The 22,196-nt window shown below is 39.2% G+C and overlaps 1 protein-coding gene across 2 annotated transcripts; it reads left to right on the top strand.

Moving 5' to 3' along the window:
• The first annotated feature begins 850 nt into the window (after positions 1–850).
• On the top strand, positions 851–22,118 carry LOC131106328 (sortilin-like). Of its 2 annotated transcripts, none has more exons than XM_058055273.1 (20): positions 851–1,138; positions 6,570–6,632; positions 8,105–8,178; positions 8,295–8,397; positions 9,549–9,710; positions 9,868–9,941; positions 11,274–11,323; positions 11,410–11,537; positions 13,592–13,736; positions 13,894–14,049; positions 15,553–15,659; positions 15,751–15,853; positions 15,940–16,108; positions 16,173–16,357; positions 16,431–16,620; positions 18,536–18,652; positions 19,858–19,966; positions 20,059–20,171; positions 20,239–20,365; positions 20,444–22,118. In XM_058055273.1, the coding sequence occupies exons 1-20, from the start codon at positions 935–937 to the stop codon at positions 20,456–20,458; spliced, it is 2,394 nt and encodes a 797-aa protein (XP_057911256.1). In that variant the 5' UTR covers positions 851–934; the 3' UTR covers positions 20,459–22,118. The 2 variants fall into 2 exon arrangements, with proteins under 2 accessions (XP_057911256.1, XP_057911255.1); XM_058055272.1 differs by having other exon boundaries at positions 15,553–15,677.
• The last annotated feature ends 78 nt before the right edge of the window (positions 22,119–22,196 follow it).

Here is a 22,196-nt window from a genome sequence, read left to right as displayed (position 1 = left end):
GTCAGTCCCTTCCCCAGAGCAGCTGTAGATACAGATGTACATTACCACCGCTAGTATGAGTGAATGAATAATGGGTTCACTTCCTGTGAAGCGCTTTGTGTTCCTTGAAAAGTGCATTTAAATTTTTTTTTGCATTACAATTTGGTAAATATATCCAAAATACTGAATATGGAACTTTCAATGTATAAAACTTGACCTAAATAATTAAATTAATACATTATATATTATTATTATAATTATACCTAATTATTTTTTTGAGAAATACAACATTTATCCAGAGAGCATTTTTAGCTTTTTTTTTTTTTTTAATTTCCTGATGGAATATTGTAAAAATAAAAAATTACGGACACACTCAAAATGTATTTAAATTTAACAAATTAACAAAAAACTCGTTACGATTAATTGTATCTACTAAATTTATTTTATCAATTAAATCTATGAAAACAATGTTATAGTTTTAATGGGTTAAGCACAAAATAGTTTTTTTTCGTGACTTTATTTGGATGCCTTTATTCTTTGCAGATTTTCCATGGCTTTTTCTCTTCCGGAAATATTACAAAGAAAATAGCAGAGGTTTTTGAGGTTGGGTTTTTCATTCCCTGCAGTGCATTCAATTTAAGTACTGTACTTCTTGGAATGCTTCGTTTCACATGGAGGACAAAAGGGAGAAATTCCAATGTTGACCACAAGAGGCTGCTATAACCTCACGAAAGTTTCGATAACTGCCAGTCGAGGAAGAGTCCTCTCGTCCAATGAAAATTCAGGTTATTCTCATCCTGACCAATCACAAGGCGCGGTATATGGGCCGCTAATGAAGATGCGTTTGTGGGTTTGTCGGGGTAGGGGGTGGGGGGTATGAGGTGGGTCAAGAGGAGTCAGTGTCGTGGATTAATGAGACACCGTGAACGCGAAACTGACCAGCCGTCTTTTAAACATGCTTTCCGTGGCTTATATTTTAACGTGGGCTTTATTTACATCCGCGCTGGCGAGACATTTCCACGCCGGGGAAAAGTCGTCGGTGAGGAGGCCGCCGAGGGAGTTGAGCGGTGATGAGGAGCGACAGAAGTTGGCACTGAATGGACACTCATGCCCAACTTTTCCTGGAGTGGAGTCAGCGCTGCTAAACAACACCCACACTGTAAGTCACATTTTTTTAAACATCCGTAATTATCCGTCATTATATGGACTACTAACTATTTAAAGTCACACTAACTTGTTTTGGAACGTGTCCTCCGGGATTAGGCTACGGTGTGTTTGTGTTGAGCAGGGAGACAAGTGGGGATTGTTAGCGTGAAAGATGTCAACCATGCCTCTCAAATGGAGCTTATGAAACCATTTAAATACACTTATTTTGTAATACAGTATAGCTAATATCAATCCCTGTGAGGTGGAGGGGGTATTTTGCGTCCATTTTCAAAATAATTTGTTTTTAAACATTTTAGTGCAGTTGCCCAAAATGGGGAACAGTAAACGCTACACAACACACATCTACACATTTGTTATAATTCCACATTTATCTTAACATGAAGTAACACAATCCCTAATGTTAAGGATTTGGAATCCAAATTCAATTTCTAATGATGTTATTTGTCCACCAGATGGCGCTGCTTTTTCCCATTCAAAACATGCAGCTAGAGTCCTCACTCCTTTACTGTTAATACAGTAATTGTGTGCCAAATTGTCCATAGGTATGAATGTGAGTGTGAATGGTTGTTTGTCTATTTGCGCCCTGTGATTGGCCTCTCGCCCGAAGACAGCTGGGATAGGCTCCAGCACCCCCGCGCAACCATCGTGAAGGAAAAGCGGTAGAAAATGAATGATTGAATGAATGAACTAACGCAATCCTTAATGTTAAGGATTTGGACCACCGGCCTTCAATTTTTAATGATGTTATTTGTCCACCAGATGGCGCTGCTTTTTTCCCATTCAAAGCATGCAGCTAGAGTCCTCACCCTTATATATACTGTTTAATTGATAATACAGTAATTGTGTGCCAAATTGTCCATAGGTATGAGTGTGAGTGTGAATGGTTGTTTGTCTATATGTGCCCTGTGATTGGCCTCTCGCCCGAAGACAGCTGGGATAGGCTCCAGTGGTAGAAAATGAATGAATTAACTGTGATTAATTGAATAAAAATGCCAGGTATTGTTATCATACTACTCTGAATGCTACTTTGTGGAAATTCACCGAGGTCTGGAACCAATTAATCGCGGTAAACGAGGGATTAATGTATGTTGTGAATTGTGTATTTGTGTTTTTACTTGAGCTTATCAAATTTTTAAAACCAGTTTAAAAATTGCAATAATAAATTTTGAGGTTGTGCAGGGGCGTCAAACGGCAGAAAACTTTCATACTGAGCTCTCATATGCGGTAATTAAGTGTAACCTAACCGCAATTTAAAAGCCCAGAACAGTTTGTTTAGCCTTACATTTGTATACGCTCCCTGGCCACTTTATTAGGTACTCCTGCACAGGCTGATGATGATCACGTCATGTGAGTTTGCCGTTTAAAAAGACAGTAATAGTCACTTTTGATTGACACCGTGAGACAAGTATGTCTGTATTGAAGTGCCCAGTGCGCGTATGTACGTAGACCGGTCAGTCTGGTTCGTATCCATCAGGACCCAATATGGAAGGTGCGGGGAGTTTTAACAACACAAAAGTTCCCCCGTGCCGGTCCGTCTGGTAATTGGAGGTTTTTGGAATGAGTGATTGAGACAACACAGCGGTATTCATCGCACTTCCAAAAGCAACTCAAGCCTTCGTTATTACGTCCAGTGAGCCAAAAACACATCGTCTGCGTTTCAAAAGAAGGCACGACGTGAATGACCTTGAGGTGCCGGAGGAATGTTAGGTCCACGGCTTACTCGTCTCCGTTGGATTGTCTTCCTGTTTGCGTGTGGCGGTCTGTTCCGAACCACCTGGAGCACATGTTGGCCATGAAAAGGAGCGGATAATCCCACTTCACGTCGGCGCTCGTACGGCCACGATTCAAAGATGCATATATCCATCAGAAAAGGTCATGCTTTGTGTGTGTGTGGGGGGGGGGGGGCTTCATTTAAAAGACTTTACCGCTCTACCAACTGGATTTTTTTTTTCTCTCACAAGCCTGTCGTCTATCCCCTCTGGCTGAAAAATGTTGAGGGAAAAAAAAACAGTGGAGAGGTGAAGCTGGTCCGTGGCCAGCTGTTGGAGCACCAAAAGAAATAGCAGAGTGGAGCGGCAGAGAAGACAGAAATCATTCATTTTGAAATGAACAATTCTATTAAAAGTTATGGAAAAACATGCGTATGCACACAGGACCGCTATCTATTAGTGGCAATGGTGGATTAGCGGTTGGGGAATATCAGAATTATTTTTGTTTGGGTATTGTCTTTTTAAGACTTTTGCAGTGATAAATTGCTGGCATGGCCCTTTAAATAGAAATGACCAATTAGCTTTTTTGATGCATGTATGCTAGTCATTGTAGTCTGGTATCTTTTGTAGTTCACCAGGAAGGCTAGCACAAGTATCTACACAGGAAATTCCTTTCCTCCAACATGATGAACTCAAAAAAGCAGCAATGAAAAAAGGTTGAAGTTGCAAAAAATGAAACTTTAACAAACTAATTTGCTTATCGGAGGTATATTAATTATTTCAAGCATTGGGGAAAGTCACATTTTCTTCTGTTGGCATGTTATTGTTTATATTAAAGGGCAAGTATTTGACGCTTTGTATTGCGTTGTGGACTCCTATAGAGCAGCAACACACAACAACCCGCATAGAAAGCTTTCTAGATCATTCCGGGTGTATTTCCTTGGATTTCCAAAACAGTCCATTTTAATTTTACTCCACCCACGACATGTCCACTCTGCAGAGGACTTCCGGGTTACTGCCGAAACCCACTTTCTAATTTTGTCCGTATAGGAGTTCATAATAAATGAATAAACCCTGTGGAATGGTGGTGCTTATATGATATTTTAAATAAAACTCCACGCTATACACTTCATATTTATTTCCTGTTAGAATAATATAGATGTATTTCCTTGGATTACCAAAACCGTCCATTTTAATTTTACTCCACCCACTCTGCTGAGGACTTCCGGGTTACTGCCGAAACCCACTTTCTAATTTTGTCAGTGTCGGAGTTCATAATAAATGAATAAACCCCGTGGAATGGTGGTGCTTATATGATATTTTCAATAAAACTCCATGCTATACACTTATATTAATTTCCTGTAAGAATTATATAGATTATATAGATTGACCTGGAGGGTAAAACACAGCGTATTTAAACCAAAGCATTCAGTCATGCAGGCAGTCCGATGTGCGATGTGACACAAGTGCACGGCGGCCTCCCCCCCCTGTGATGCGGTCCAACATTAGAGGACCGGTGTGTCGGATCAGAGGCTGGCGTTTGACCTCCTCTTCTGATGTTTTATATGCGTAAACATTGGCCGGGTGCAAGGGTCAAAGCTCAGAGCGGAGTGAACAAGCGGCTCATTGTGTCCACGTCGGACCTGTGACGGGCGACTAGATTGGACTCCGTCCCAACGTTGCCAAGTAGTGTGTGTTTTTGAGTGTGTGTGTGTGTGTGTGTACATTTTTGTGCGTGTGCAGCAGCTCTTATTTTCTTTGCTCACAAGTGAAGCTGCTCGGATTCGAGGCTTAAGACCAGAGACAAGAACATCTCTTGTTAGTCTTCGCTGCATTTGTCCTGCAAGGCCGTCAGCTGAGCAAACGTGTAAGAACGCCTGCCGGCTTCATGTAAAACACGTGGAAATGCAGTTGGCGGTAACATTTGTAAAGGACTGACAAAACACTGGACTGACTCTGACTATATATATATGTCACGGGGTCACATCTGCGGACCCGACTACAGTACATTAATCCCTCGTTTACCGCGGTTAATTGGTTCCAGACCTCGGTGAATTTCCACAAAGTAGGATTCAGAGTAGTATGATAACAATACCTGGCATTTTCATTCAGTTCATCACAGTTCATTCATTCGTTTTCTACCGCTTATCCTCACAAAGGTGGCGGGGGTATGCTGGAGCCTATCCCAGCTATCTTGAGCATACAGACTAACAACCATTCGCATCAAAACCCTCTCCCACATTCATTCATTCATTCATTCATTTTCTACCGCTTATCCTCACAAAGGTGGCAGGGGTATGCTGGAGCCTATCCCAGCTATTTTGGACATATAGACAAACAACCATTCACATTCAAACCCTCTCTCACATTCATTCATTCATTCATTCATATTCTACCGCTTATCCTCACTAGGGTCGCGGGGGTATGCTGGAGCCTATCCCAGCTGTCTTGGACATATAGACAAACAACCATTCACAATAAAACCCTCTCCCGCATTCATTCATTCATTCATTCATTCATTTTCACGGGGGTGGAGGGGTATGCTGGAGCCTATCCCAGCTATCTTGGGCATACAGACAAACAACCATTCACATTAAAACCCTCTCCCGCATTCATTCATTCATTCATTTTCACGAGGGTGGAGGGGTACGCTGGAGCCTATCCCAGCTATCTTGGGCATACAGACAAACAACCATTCACATTAAAACCCTCTCCCGCATTCATTCATTCATTTTCTACCGCTTATCCTCACAAAGGTCGCGAGGGTGCTGGAGCCTATCCCAGCTGTCTTTGTGCGAGAGGCGGGGGTCCACCCTGGACTGGTGGCCAGCCAATCACAGGGCACATATAGACAAACAACCATTCACACTCACATTCATACCTATGGACAATTTGGAGTCGCTAATTAACCTAGCATGTTTTTTTGGGAATGTGGGAGGAAACCGGAGTACCCGGAGAAAAGAACATGCAAACTCCACACAGAGATGGCCGAGGGCGGAATTGAATCCACGTCCCCTAGCTGTGAGGTCTGCGCGCTAACCACTCGACCAGCCGAAATTAATCTCAGTTTTCCACTTAATTTTGGTGCATTAATCTGCATTAATCTGCTTGTTTGTCGTTGTCATAGAGTGTTTTGTATAATATTTTACATTAAAAAAACGAGTTAAGGTAAAATAGACGACTTGTGACTTTTTGCAGGCGTTTCCCAGCAGACCGAGCTAACATCTCCTGTAGCTTTATAGCTTCTGTCTACCTTGTAAACATTGTTGCCTCACCAACAAAGGAGTCAAGCCGGAGGATAACGTCCTAGCGCCGAATGGCAGCCGTCTTTCTTGGCCAAGTCGCCAAACACTTGAGCATCAACTCGGCCACGATTAGACCGGAATGTTGTTTCCCGGCGGGATCCCCATTCGCCCGAACGTGATGCGGCGAGGTGGCGCGAACTATAAATCCTCCTGAAGTGAATGTTGCAACTGCGAACGTTTAAATTGAGTCGTAACAGCGTAACGGTAATTGCTGCAGGCTGCCGCTCGCTGCCGTCCTGCTGTGCTCGGAACGTAAGCGATTGTCTCGTTTGTCTGGCTGCAGCTTTGTCAACGAGGATGAATTTAGGTCACACGCACACACGCAGTCGGGGCAGTTTTTTTCTGGGGTTGTCGTGGTCAATGTGCAGTGATATTTATTTGATTTCCCTACTTGTGTTCTCCCCCGCAGTTCAACTTTAAAGTGAGGACCATGGGCTCCCTGTCACTGGCCTGGGTGGGAGGCGAATCAGGGGTGAGTCTGCTTATAAGCGATATATGTCACTGAATGGACAACAGGTGAGCATGCATCCGTGGTGGGGGGTCGCTCAAAACTTTCCGTATAAGACTGCGGAACTAGATATGAACGTGTTCCAGCGTTCATCTACTGCCGTTATAAAATGAACTTTTTTATTGTACCGATCAGCCAGGACCACTTTTGTAGTTCTATTTCCTGTTCTATGGTCGTCATCGCACTTTGCCAAAGATAAAGGAATGCACTTGTGGAATGAATCTTACCTAAAAATGTCAACTAGAATATGAAGAACTAAATTTGAAACACTTCTATGCTAGGACTACGTTATGCTAGCCATAGCATTTCAGTATGTGGAATCAAACTATGGAATGGATTGAGTAAGGAAATCAAACAATGCACAACGATGAGCCAATTCAAGAAACAATACAAGCAGTTGATGTTTGCTAAATACAAGGATGAAGAGTCTTGAACCAGTCATGATGTGCTATATATATCACTATATTGACACGCACTATGGTACCCATTATGGCATTGGATGCTCATATCACCGAGTACTGCCGTACGTGAGAAAAATAAAAAAAAACAATTTTTGATATAAATTTTTAGTGTTTTTTTTTTATAGAAATTTTAGTGATATTAGATAGAAAATAAAATAAAAAAACATAATATTTTGCCTCTATTGTATTTTTTCATAACTTTTTTTAAACAAATATTTTGATTTTATTCTCATTAAATGACGTTTAAAAATAAAAAACAATTTTGATATAAATTTTTAGTGATTGTTTTTTTTAAATTTTTAGAAATTTTAGTGATATTAGATAGAAAATAAAAATTAAAAAACCCATAATATTTTGACTTTATTGTATTTTTTCATAACTTTTCTTTAACAAATTGATTTTATTCTCATTAAATGACGTTTAAAAATATGTTTCTGTTATTTTTAAAAATGTTCCAACTATTTCAACTCTCTTCTCGTACAATTTTAATTGCAATAATTATTTAATTAAATTAAAATAACTTTATTATTCATCATAATTTTAAAATTTCAATTTTTTTTTCTTGATGAGTGTTCTATTTTTGCTGTTTTTTTTAAGTTTATATTTTTATAACCAGTCATGATGTGCTATATATATATCACTGTATTGACACTGACTATGGTACCCATTATGGCATTGGATGGTCATTATTAAAAAAATAAAAAATAAAATAAAAAACCTTAAACTATATTAGGAAAGCAGGAAGTGAACAAATGTAACAGTTACTGATTGTAAAAGTACCAGATGGAGGGGTAGGATTTAATAAGCTTTGCTTCTTCCTACTCCTTTTGGACATGTGGAACTGGGAACTGATTATGGGATGCATTCAATTGGAATCTGATGCATGTTCAAATGAAATTAAACCATTACCATTACCATTACCATTACCAATGCTTTTGATTTAAGCTTAATGATGTCATACTTCTCCGTTGCCAGGTCCTGCTGGTGCTGACCACATTCCAGGTGCCGTTGTTCATGATGCGATTCGGACAGTCCAACCTCTACAGGAGGTAAGCAGGGCCCAAGTGGTGACGGTACACTTAACAGCTTTTGTTTTGAAGCTTTTGTTGTTGTTGTTGTAACCCAACACTTATGGTCTAAATCTTATGGTCTATGTGTGTGTCAGTGAAGACTTTGGGAAGACGTTCACTGATGTGACCCACCTGATCAATCACACCTTCATCCAGACCGAGTTTGGCATCGCCGTCAGTCCGGACCACTCTGGAAAGGTACGTTCCCTAAAAACGTGTTGGTTTTTTTCCTGTATGGGGTGGAATATGCAATCTTAGCTCATTCAATCCCAGATTATTTACTAAAGCCGTCCCTCTCAGGACCGGCCATTTTGGACACATGATTTTGACAGATTTTTCAAAGCACACGGAAGGCTAAAGGATTAGACTCCTGTCTTCCTGTCTTTAGTAATCAGCAGTAGACCATAGGAACATTTTAGCAAAATATCAGTACTCAACAAAACATGGAGAAAAACAGCTTTTTGTGAAAAGATAAATTTCAAGCATACATTTCATTCATTCATTCATTTTCTACCGCTTATCCTCACGAGGGTTGCAGGGGTATGCTGGAGCCTATCCCAGCTATCTTGAGCATACAGACAAACAACCATTCACATTAAAACCCTCTCCTGCATTCATTCATTCATTCATTCATTTTCTACCGCTTATCCTCACTACGGTCGCGTGGGTATGCTGGAGCCTATCCCAGCTATCTTGAGCATACAGACAAACAACCATTCACATTAAAACCCTCTCCCGCATTCATTCATTCATTTATTCATTTTCTACCGCTTATACTCACTAGGGTCGCGGGGGTATGCTGGAGCCTATCCCAGCTATCTTGGGCATACAAACAACTATTCACATTAAAACCCTCTCCCGCATTCATTCATTCATTTATTAATTTTCTACCGCTTATACTCACTAGGGTCGCGGGGGTATGCTGGAGCCTATCCCAGCTATCTTGGGCATACAAACAACTATTCACATTAAAACCCTCTCCCGCACTCATTCATTCATTCATTCATTCATTTTCACGAGGGTGGAGGGGTATGCTGGAGCCTATCCCAGCTATCTTGGGCATACAAACAACTATTCACATTAAAACCCTCTCCCGCATTCATTCATTCATTCATTCATTTTCACGAGGGTGGAGGGGTATGCTGGAGCCTATCCCAGCTATGTGGGCATACAGGCAAACAACCATTCACATTAAAACCCTCTCCTGCATTCATTCATTCATTTTCTACCGCTTATCCTCACAAAGGTCGCGGGGGTAAATTAAAAAAAATATATTTTTGTGTATGACCTTCAACTCGTGAACTCGACTGTCTACTGGATTTACACCGCTCTGCGTTTTCGTTTTCAAGGTGATCCTGACCGGTGACGTGTCAGAAATTGGCGGATTCCGACTCTTTCGCTCCCGGGACTTTGGCCGGACATTCACATCGTCTGAACTGCCGTTTGAGCCCTTAATTCAGATGCTGTACAACCCAGGAGACGCCAACATACTTTTGACGCTCAGCATCACGGTAGAAACATCCACCATCTTTACTCGGAAAACGAGGGTGTTAGCCATCAACTGTTTCAATGCATTTATTCCCAGCCTTAATTCTCATGGATAAACCCCTAATCAGATAAAAAGCTGAGTTGCTTTTTAATTGCTTATGGATCCATTTCATTGTCTAGTTGAACTTGTGGCTGTCGGAGGATTTTGGCGCCACCTGGCGGAAGATCCATGACAGTGTTTGCCTCGTCAGATGGTGAGAATCGTCCTCTTTGTCATTTTCACACACAAATAACAACAACACTAATGGGAACCAGAAGCGTTGTCATTTTGGAGATATGGCAGTTTGATGCAGTGTAATATAATCAGCAAAAACTGTTTGTAAAATAATGTCAGTGTATATCAACGTTATTATGAGAAATGAAGCCAATATATACTGTTAAAAAAAAAAAAAACATCTATTCATCACTGACAAAGACGGCACTGTTTAAGTCGCTTTTCCCAACACATTCTTATGTTTGTGTGTTGTTATTCCAGCTGCACACAATTTTGGACCACTTGCCCAACAATGGTTTAAATCAGGGGTGGGCAAACTTTTTGACTCGCGGGCCGCATTGATATAACAAAATTTCCGGGGGGGGGCAGACTATATATTTTACACGTAACAGTCCACCTGGTATTATTGTATCTGTAAAATTGTCATGCAATCTGCTATTATTATTATTTATTATTTTATATTTATTTTTAAATATTTTAAAAATAATAAAATATTATAATAATTAAAATAAAATTAAAATAATAATTATTATATTATTATTATGTAAAATATGCAAATATAACAATATTATTATATATAATTAATATAATAATTAGCATTAATATAATAAATATAATAATCATAATAGTTATAATAATAATATAATAATTATTATTTTAATTTTTATTATTATTATGTGCTTGTGTCTCTTTTTTCAGGAGCACTTTGTAAACAACAGACCATGTCAAACAACGAAATTGATACAACCATCAAAAGGTTGGCTCAGGCCATGATGCCAGGTTGTATGTTGACTTTAAATTAAATACTTTGGAAAGATTGGGCGGGCCGTATTCAAACACTTGGCGGGCCGGATGTGGCCCCCGGGTCGTAGTTTGCCCACCCCTGGTTTAAACCGTACACGCAGGTTAAACGCGGGGTTTCGGTGTCAACCCGCGGTTGTGGGAGCCCCGCGTGACCGTGGATTTTGGTCATTTCGGTCCCTAAACGGCACGCCGCCAAAGAAGGGAGTAGAGGTTTCTGTTGCTGTGAATCATGAGTCAGCAACAGTTTTTATTATGATGTACTGTACCCCCCCACCCCCCACGCCCCCCTCCCTCTTCCATGAAAACATTTGTCCCCTCTCGCTTGCTTACACTACAACAGCACTTGGACTGCAGCCTGGAATTGGAACATTTGACCACGCAGGAAACCACAAATCCAGTCTTTCCTATTTGCATCTCCACTTAGGCAACATTCAAATTGCAAAATGTGACCTTCGCCGAAGTTCACTCTGCCCCTTTTTCTTTTTCTTTTTCTTTTTCTCACACACAGGGGGTCAAAGAATAGCATCTACTTTACAACAAACTACAACGGCTCGTGCAGTAAGTGATGTACTTACTACTCGTTACACAAACACTTTCATTAGTAACAACGTACGTACGTATATAATCATCGTCGTCACTTCCAGATCACAAAGGAATGTTGGAGTTACGGAAAACAACAGACTACGGTAGAAGCTTCCAGACAATCGCAACGAGAGTTTACTCTTTCGTACTTGGGGGCAGATTTGTCTTTGCTTCCATCATGACCGGAGAGGTGAGAATCTTTTTCACTGGTGATGTTAAAAGAAAGAATTAAATCTGCTGATTAAGTCGTTCGCATTACAGTTTCAATATTATTAAATTAGATTAGATTCAACTTTATTGCTCACGTCACTTGTACAGGGCAACAAAATGCAGTTAGCATCCAACCAGAAGTGCAAATGTACAAGTACCTTATTAGTAAGTAAATGTAGAAGTAGAATAGAGCTGTAAATGTACAGATCTATGTATGTACAAACTATAACAGGCTGTGACTATGATACAGTGTGGATATATACAGGGATATAAATGACTATAATATGGTTATTGCAGATTATAAACAGTATGCACAGTATGAATGTGACAATATATAATAACAGTAATATGTACAGTAGTGCAATGAAGTGACTATGATACAGTGTGTGTATATATATATATATAGGGATATAAGTGACTATAGTAGTATGCACTATTGCAGATTATACAAATTATAAACAGTATGATCTATGAATGTGACAAGATATAATAACAGTAATATGTACAATAGTGCAATGAAGTGATTAATTATTATGTGTGGAGTAAATGGCATTTCATTCATTTCAATTACAGTAATTGATCGGCATTTGGATACATTTACTTGAATTACTTTGGGGAAAGCTACGATTGGCTGACGACCTCTCGCATAAAGACAGCTGGGATAGGCTCCAGCGTATTCGTAACCCCAGTGAGGATAAGCGGCATTGAAAAAGAATGGATGGATGGAGTTTGGGGAAAGGCCTGCATGGTGTATGGGTAATGGTAATGGTAATGGTTTTATTTCATTTGAACATGAATCAGATTACAATTGAATGCATCACATAATCAGTTCCCAGTTCCACATGTCCAAAAGGAGTAGGAAGAAGCAAAGCTTATTAAATCCTACCCCTCCATCTGGTACTTTTACAATCAGTAACTGTTACATTTGTTCACTTCCTGCTTTCCATAATACGGTTTAAGGTTTTTTTTGTTGTTTTTTTTAAATAATGTACCTCGTACCGAAGTAGGAGGTGATATGAGCATACAATGACATAATGGGTACCATAATAAAGGTCGATATAGTGTTATATATATAGCACATCATGACTGGTTCAAGACTCTTAAACCAGTGGTTAGCATGTTGGCCCACAGTTTGGAGATCGGGAAGACCTGGGTTCGAATCTCTGTGTGGACTTTACATGTTTTCTCCGTGTTTTTTCCCACATTCCAAAAACATGCTAGGTTAATTAGCGACTCCAAATTGTCCATAGGTATGAATGTGAGTGTGAATGGTTGTTTGTCTATATGTGCCCTGTGATTGGCTGGCCACCAGTCCAGGGTGGACGCCGCCTCTCGTCCCAAAAGCCAGCTGAGATAGGATAACCGGCATAGAAAATGGATGTCTGGACTTTGATGTCGTATTCGATTATTATTACATAATTGTACTCTTCGGATAACCTCGGATATATCGGATTCAATTGTTCCCACTGGTTTTGTCCGATATAAGCGAAATCCGTTATATGCGTATACCGGAAAATGTCCGTTTTACGCATATATCGGATTTATATCCGGTATATGCGTAAATGGGATTTTATCCGTTATAAAAAGGCACTTCCTTGACTATGTTTCCAATGTACCTGGACGCGCAGGCAACGCTGCAAACGCTGCAAATGACGTCGTATAGCGGCCTGTCACGATTCGGCGAATCGGGAGCGCCACGATGCGGCCATCCGATATATGCGAGGGAAATTTAATGGAAATGCATTGGAACGGGACTGGAGATTTTGTCCGAAATAGGCGAAATCCGTTATAAAAAATCCGATATATGCAATGAATTTTTATTGGAAATGCATTACAGAAAAATCGGTTCTTTTTTATCTGTCCGTTGTGAGCGAATTTCCGATATATCCGAGTCCGATATATCCGAGGTTTACTGTAATATGCAATTTCAATTGCTTAAAAACCCCATGAATCACAATAACTCGCCTAACTTCCCTAGTAAACATACTACTATTGGATATTATTATGTACTATGTGTGGATTGTTGTTCCTCAGGGCACAGAGCGTATGATCCACGTGTCGGTGGACGGAGGACAAGTATGGAATATTGCTCAGCTTCCTGCTGTCAACCACGATCAGTTCTATTCCATCCTGGCATCCAATGAAGACATGGTGTTCATGCACGTGGACGACCCTGAAGGTCAGAACCAGTGGTAGCGCTAAGAATGAGACTCAATCATGCTTATGATTATGAAGAAATCTCCTTGAGCAGAATAATAGTACAGTAATGCAATATCATGTAGTATCCAAATATCATATATAAGTATGTGTGTGTTGTGTGTGTGTGTGTCGTCCAGACTCTGGGATCGGAACAATCTATGTGTCTGATGACAGAGGAGCCGTGTTCTCCAAGTCTCTGGAGCGCCACCTCTTCACCACCACAGGAAGTGACACTGACTTCACCGCCATTACTTCACTTAGGGGCGTTTACATGACCAGCGTACTCACAGAGGGTAAGCCAACACACTTTATTACACTGTTGGAGTACGGACGGGGGGGGGGGGTGTTTGGGAACAGCCTTGTCCAGGACCATAAAACATACGAACAAATATACAAAGCACGGTTAGCAAGGTTGTGAGCGCTTTTTGGCTTCGTGGAAAAGAAGGATTTTGCTATAAAGAATGAAATGGTTGGATCATGCTAACCAAATAATAAACTAACCATCTAACGTAAGCTAACGTTGAATTGTAAGGTGACTTAGGTTTCATTGCACAAACAATGCACAACGATGAGCCAATTCAAGAAACAATACAAGCAGTTGATGTTTGCTAAATACAAGGATGAAGAGTCTTGAACCAGTCATGATGTGCTATATATATCACTATATTGACACGCACTATGGTACCCATTATGGCATTGGATGCTCATATCACTGAGTACTTCTGTACGTGACAAAAATGTAAAAAAAAAAAATTATATAAATTTTTAGTGATTTTTTTTGAAATTTTTAGAAATTTTATTGATATTAGATAGAAAATAAAAATAAAAAACCCATAATATTTTGACTTTATTGTATTTTTTAATAACTTTTTTTAACAAATATTTTGATTTTATTCTCATTAAATGACGTTTAAAAATATGTTTCTGTTATTTTTAAAAATGTTCCAACTATTTCAACTTTCTTCTCGTACAATTTTAATTACAATAATTATTTAATTACATTAAAATAACTTTATTCCCATCATATTTGGACTTAATAATTAATCACAATTTTAAATTTTCAAAATTTTTTTCATGATGAGTGTTCTATTTTTGCTGTTTTTTTTTTAAAGTTTATATTTTTATAACCAGTCATGATGTGCTATATATATATCACTATATTGACACTTACTATGGTACCCATTATGTCATTGGATGCTCATATCACCTCCTACTTCCGTACGTGACAAAAATAAATAAATAAATAAATACTTAAACTATATTAGGAAAGCAGGAAGTGAACAAATGTAACAGTTACTGATTGTAAAAGTACCAGAAGGAGGGGGTAGGATTTAATAAGCTTTGCTTCTTCTTATGCGGCGGCACGGAAGTTGAGTGGTTAGCGTGCAGACCTCACAGCAAGGAGACCAGGGTTCAATTCCACCCTCGGCCATCTCTGTGTGGAGTTTGCATGTTCTCCCCGTGCATGCGTGGGTTTTCTCCGGGTACTCCGGTTTCCTCCCACATTCCAAAAACATGCTAGGTTAATTAGCCACTCCAAATTGTCCATAGGTATGAATGTGAGTGTGAATGGTTGTTTGTCTATATGTGCCCTGTGATTGGCTGGCCACCGCCTCCCGTCCAAAGACAGCTGGGATAGGCTCCAGCACCCCTTGCGACCCTCGTGAGGAAAAAACGGTAGAAAATGAATGAATGAATGAATGCTTCTTCCTACTCCTTTTGGACATGTGGAACTGTGAACTGATTATGTGATGCATTCAATTGTAATCCGATGCATGTCATCATTACGTGTGTAGACGGCGCCGTGGAGACTGTCATCACGTTCGACCAAGGAGCTCGATGGCAGACGCTGCGTCAACCACAGAACAGCCAATGTGACACGGAGACCAACAGGCCAAACAGAGTGAGACGCACAGACGCTGTAACTAAATGATACAAAAATAGCCCTTGAACACATCGTTCCTATATATATACGTATAATTGCGTCTTTACAGTGCAGACTTCACATCCACGCCACGTACAGCACGGCCTTGAAGATGAACGTCCCCATGCTGCCGCTGTCACAGCCCAGTGCAGTAGGACTCATTATTGCTCATGGTAGCAAAAACACTAAAAACTACTGAATGTTTTGGCTTCATGTTTTGTTATCTTGTAAAAAAAAAAAAAAAAAATTCCTTTTTCAGGCAGCGTCGGAGATGCCGAGTCGGCCGTCATGCCTGACGTGTATGTGTCTGACGATGGCGGCTACTCGTGGCTTCTATCCCTCAAAGGCCCTCACCACTATGCCATATTGGACTCGGGAGCCCTGCTTGTGGCCGTGGAGCACAGCAACATGGCTGTCAATCAAATCAAGTGAGTATAACTGGATTGCGATTCGTGTCGTTTGCGACACGTGTCACTCATAGTCCGTGTCCAGGTTTTCCACCGACGAAGGCCGATGCTGGCACACGTACAACTTCACCAGCGACCGTTTCCACTTCAGCGGCATGGACAGTGAGCCGGGCTCCCGCTCCATGAATGTCAGCCTTTGGGGCTACAAGAACGACTTCACCAAATGGGTGGTAATCACCATCGACTTCAGGAAGCTCCTCGCCCGAGATTGTGAGTGATAAGCGAGAAGACGATGGCGAAGAAGGAGGAAGTGGTGTTTTGAGATGCCGTGTTTATACAACAGGCGGCGACGACGACTACGTGCCCTGGTTGGCTCACTCCGCCGACCCTGGAAGATTTGATGACGGATGCGTGCTGGGCTTCAAGGAGACGCTCTTACGTTTAAGGAAGGATTCGGCCTGCTGGAACGGGAGGGACTACGCCGTCAGCAAGCAGCCGTCGCCTTGTCCTTGTACACTGGATGATTATCACTGGTAACGTATGGCCTGTTGATCTCACCCTGGGAAGTTGCTGGAGCCTGGCGCTTCTCATGGGTCGGAGTACATTAGCCGTACCGTAAATGCATCACTATTTAATTAACAAATCCTTAATAACTTATTCGCTACCAAAGATGTATTTAAGGTTTTTTTTCCAACCCAAAGCCTAAAACACATACATTTATATTTTATGGGTTTTTTTGCACAAGAGGCACCAAGAGGTGATGAACTCTGCAACAGGAAAAAAAAATAAAAATATATATATGTATATATATATATATTAAAAATAGAAAAAATAAATAAAAAACTGTTTTCAATGCTTCTGCTTCTGCTATACCCTCCACTTTTTCAGTGCTTTTGGTTCTCTGATAAAACATTAAATTATTATAAATTATGATAAATTCATTTTTTAATTATTAAATAACTGTTTAATGTTAATTTTTATTTTTAGACACAAAATAAGATGGAAGAATAAATAAGCAAATCAAAAAACAAATGAAACAAATTAATTTTCATTGATTATTAAATTATTAAATAAACATTTACTGTTAATTTATATTTTTTCGACACAAAATAAGATGGAGAAATAAATAAGCAAATCAAAAAACAAATGAAACAAATTAATTTTTCTTTATTATTAAATTATTAAATAAATGTTTAGTGTTAATTTTTATTTTTCGACACAAAATAAGATGGAAAAATAAATAAGCAAATCAAAAAACAAATGAAACAAATTAATTTTTATTTATTATTAAATTATTAAATAAACGTTTACTGTTAATTTATATTTTTTCGACACAAAATAAGATGGAACAATAAATAAGCAAATCAAAAAACAAATGAAACAAATTAATTTTGATTTATTATTAAATTATTAAATAAACGTTTAATGTTAATTTTTATTTTTCGACACAAAATAAGATGGAAAAATAAATAAGCAAATAAGCAAATCAAAAAACAAATTAAACATTCATTCATTCATTCATTAAACAAATTAAACTTTCATATGAAGGCGGGGGCCTCAAACTAGCGTCCCGCGGTGAGTTTGAGACCCCTGGTGTAAATAGTTCTTGGTGTTATGTTGCAACATCATCGTGTAGACATTTTGCCTAAATTTATATGGCAAAATTTTATGTCAATGTCAAAGTTACTCTTGAAATGTCGCAAAAATACTTTTTTGTTGAACTATTATTTTGCTGAAATTCCTGCTGATGACTAAACACTGAAAAGGGTAGAAAAAAAAACTTTTTGTCTGTTGAAAGATGAGTCTAATCTTTCTTCGTGTCTACTACGTATATAGCCCTCGAACACAATATTCCGTGTGCTTTGAAGAATGTGTCAAAATCATCCAAAATGGCTGAGGTAGAGAGGGACGGCTTTTGAAAAATGGCTGGTATTGAATGAGTTAAAAAAAAAAAAAAAAAGGTTTGCACTATACACACATACCTGTTGAAAAATTGCAAGAATTTACATTTTTTACTGTTGGATCCTCTAAGTAGATTCTAAGGTTCTAAGTAGAGCTTCAGAATGTACCAGGAAGAGAAGTGGGAGTGATTTATTGACACCATATTTCATTTTAATGACCGTTGCCAATAAATTGCTTAGTCGTATTATTCTTTTTTTGTCTCACTCCCACTTCTTTTTTTTGCTTTTTCAAGCTCTACTTAGAACCTCCTTAAGATCCAACAGTGTAAAATGTACATTCTTAACATTTTTCAACTGATACTTGCAGTAATGTAGTAAGTACTTTACCATTGTTAGATGGAAACACATGGTGAGGGCATTTGTGCCACGTTTTTTTTTCAACATGTTTTGTTTTGAACTACAAATAAACAAAAATGGCAATCTTCCATTTTTCTGCCAGAGGCTCTCAATGACAAAAGTTTGATATGACTACTATTTTGTCCCACAGTGACTTCGGATTCTACCGACCCGAGAACAGCTCCGAGTGCGTGGAACAGGAAGAGATGAAGGGCCGTCCTCTGGAGTTCTGTCTGAATGGCACCACGGAAGAACTAGAGACCAGTGGGTGAGGATGCGTCTCATTGCAGGTCTTCTCTCACCATAGTCATGTTCTGTGAGCCCATGACTTTGAGATAAATAAATACTTTTGGGGCTGCACGGCGGTCGAGTGGTCAGCACACAGACCTCTCAGCTAGGAGACCAGGGTTCAATTCCACACTCGGCCATCTCTGTGTGGAGTTTGCATGTTCTCCCCGTGCATGCGTGGGTTTTCTCCGGGTACTCCGGTTTCCTCCCACATTCTAAAAACATGCTAGGTTAATTAGCGACTCCAAATTGTCCATAGGTATGAATGTGAGTGTGAATGGTTGTTTGTCTATATGTGCCCTGTGATTGGCTGGCAACCGGTCCAGGGTGTACCCCGCCTCTCACACGAAGATAGCTGTCCCCAGAATGTGATAAGATCAGGGGTCTCAAACTCAATTTATTTGGGGGGCCACTGGAGCTAGGGTCTGGGTGAGACTGGGCCGCATCAGGTTTTCCAAAAAAAAACAAAAAAAAAACGCATTTATTAAAAACAGAAAAATTAATAAACTTTGCTTTGGTTCCGATTTTCTACAAGAAAAGCTCTGATAAAACATTCCACTGTTCTCAAATATCTTACTTTTTATTTTTCTACACAAAATAAGATGAAAAATAAATAAACAAATCAAGAATAAAGAAAATCAATCAATCAGTCATAAATAAATAAATATAATAATAATAATAAAACATCAAATAATAAAAACTTAAGAAACCACATATAGTTGGTGGGTAGACAAATGATTTTTTTCATATTAAAATGAACAAAGCATTATTAGAGCCCTGTAGACATGACAAAACACGACTATAGTCACATTTATACTCTTTTTATTTACAACATATTGCGCAACTGCAGGGTCTTGAGACACATGCTAACTCGCAAACTAGAGAGCTAGCCACCTAAACGGTAGCCTTCAAGTTATTTCCTTTAAACTTAAATAGCCAAAAACTTTACCACTTCCACACGGATAGGGAGGATAACTATTAACAGTTATTTAACCTTTAACATGAACATGAATCAAACGTAATAATTTTTTCTGGGTACATGATACCATACAGCATCCATATCACATTAAACTTTCATATCAAGGCGGGGGCCTCAAACTAGTGTCCTGCGGGCCACATTTGGGCCGTGTGTATATATATATATATATAAGATACTTATATAATGATGTCGGTCTTTCATTTCAGTTACCGGAAGATTCCAGGAGACCAATGTGAATTTGGTTTCCAACCCGTGAGAAAAGAGACAGACCTGAGAAGGAGGTGCACCAGCAATATCCTGCAACCAGTTTTTCTGGTTGGTACCGCCCATTTATGAATATCTGTTTTATGGTGACCCCACGCTATCAGAGTCCTACTTCAATCTTCAACGTCCTGTCTCTCTGTCAGACCGAAAGCGCCTCACCAAACGCCGCAATCATAGCCATGGTCGTCATAGCGATACTGCTGATGAGCGCCATCGCGGGCGTTTGGATGGTTAAGAAATACGTCTGCGGGGGACGGTCAGTTAGCGATTTGTTTGCCACACGCAAGTCATCGATATTTATTGTTGTTGTGTTTGTGGTTCAGGTTCCTTGTGCACCGCTACTCCGTCATGAGGGAACACTTTGAAGCTAACAAAATAGAAGGAGTCGACGACGTGGATGCCCAGTACATGGAAACGGGAGCGGCGCAGTACAATGAGGATTCAGATCAGGTGTCCCATGTAGTGTGAAATACCTCATTTTTTTTAAAACCTGGTCTACTTTATTACTCACATTTGTTTTTTTCACAGGACCTCTTGGAATAGGTCGGACGTTTTGACCCCCTTGTAAAAAAAAAAAAAAAAAAAAAAAAAAAAAAAAATTCTCCAATGCCTGAGTACCCTCACTTGTCCCACATGCTGAACAACATCTGCTCTCACGTCTCACTGTTCCCCCCTGGTGGATGAAGGAGGCAACAGCAAGCAGTTGTGAGTTATGACTGGTTGGAGGCTCCCACAGAGACAAACTAATGGAACCGGGATGGATTTTGGGGGGGGGGGGGGCTTAACCGAGCTCACGACACAAGAAAGGGCTTTAGGTCCCTGCGGAGCTTTTATTGTGTCTGTCAAAAAGATTTCTGTTAGGACGTCTGGGTCTCGAATTGTGCTCTGCGTGATCCCCTTTAAGATGTTTCACAATGCACAGTGGAGGAATTAGTTTTTAGGGAATATCAAAGTAGAATAGAATAAATGCTGTGTATTTTAGTCTTTTTTTTTTTTTACTTTGTAAGATTGAAACCGAACTTGTTGATACGGGCCTTTTAAACATTCATTTTTACAGTTTCACTTTTTTTTTTTTTTTTTTTTTTAGACACAAGCACTTTTCATTCTGTGTTCACCACTCCCACAGAATCGTTTTTCATTTTTAGTTTCACTTTTCTTTTTAAGAGCGACTTGCATTCCAGGATGCACTTTAGATGTCAACCATTCCGTGCACGCTGTTACTTAGTTACACTGCATATTTTCTTACAACAAATTGCCCTAAAACTAAGAAATGAACAGTGATAGAATAACATTATTCCAGTATTACTCTTAATAACATTTTTTTTTTGTATAATTTAACACAGATTAAATAATAGTCCGGAATAGAACAAAAGAAGATAAGTTAAAACAACCTGATGTGTTGCAGTGAGGTTTTTAATTTGACTTGAAATTAAAGTACTTTTTAAAAAATAGTTCTTCACATTCTCCACATTCCTTATTCTAAAAAATTATGTTTTAAAAAGAACACGGTATGTGCTCAGCTCAATTAATCACAGTTCCTAATGTGCAACATCATATAAAAATATTTTTCACTACCCGCTTTGTCAGGTGAAAACAAGACTTGAATTATTGCCAAAGCACTTTTACTGTTGAGTTAATAAACCTTAAAGATGAATCCACCATGTGGTTGCCGGTACAACGAATGAGCAACTGTTTTTAAGTGTTTTGGTAGCATATACGTAAACACAGCTGACATTTTACATCCAGGCAGGTAATAACTACCCAGCAAATAAGCTATGTACTGTAGAGCCGGCCTACTATAGTGGCGTATTCTCAAGGACTCTTGGTTGTTTGAGAGCAGCTTCACATGCTTGATGTCTCTTTATATATACACAACTGTAAATACTCAACTATTTACTGGCGTTTGTCATTTTATTTTTGAACTACGTTCACATCTGTGAAGAAACTATTTGCATTTTCACCATGTACACGCAGCATACTGTCATATATTTGACTTGAGACTCATGCCTTCGTGTTTTGTTGACTTTGCTGTGATAACACCGGACAGGAAGTGCATTTGAATTAAAATATCTTCTAGCACAGTTTGTGCTGTATTATAGAAATTTATGAGGGTAGTGACGCATTTTTACAATTTTTCATAGTGAATATTTAACTCCATTAATTATATGTGGTCATTAATTTTCTGTTTTAATTAATGTTTTAATTGACTATATTCTCAATGTGATAATTATTTTTAACCTATTTATGCCATTGACTATATACGTCAATTGCAGCTACTGAA

Source organism: Doryrhamphus excisus, chromosome 18 (genome assembly GCF_030265055.1).
Source record: "Doryrhamphus excisus isolate RoL2022-K1 chromosome 18, RoL_Dexc_1.0, whole genome shotgun sequence".
In the NCBI taxonomy this organism is placed as follows: domain Eukaryota; kingdom Metazoa; phylum Chordata; class Actinopteri; order Syngnathiformes; family Syngnathidae; genus Doryrhamphus; species Doryrhamphus excisus.
Note: the sequence above shows the minus strand (reverse complement) of the source record. Positions and strands in the feature narration are given on the sequence as shown.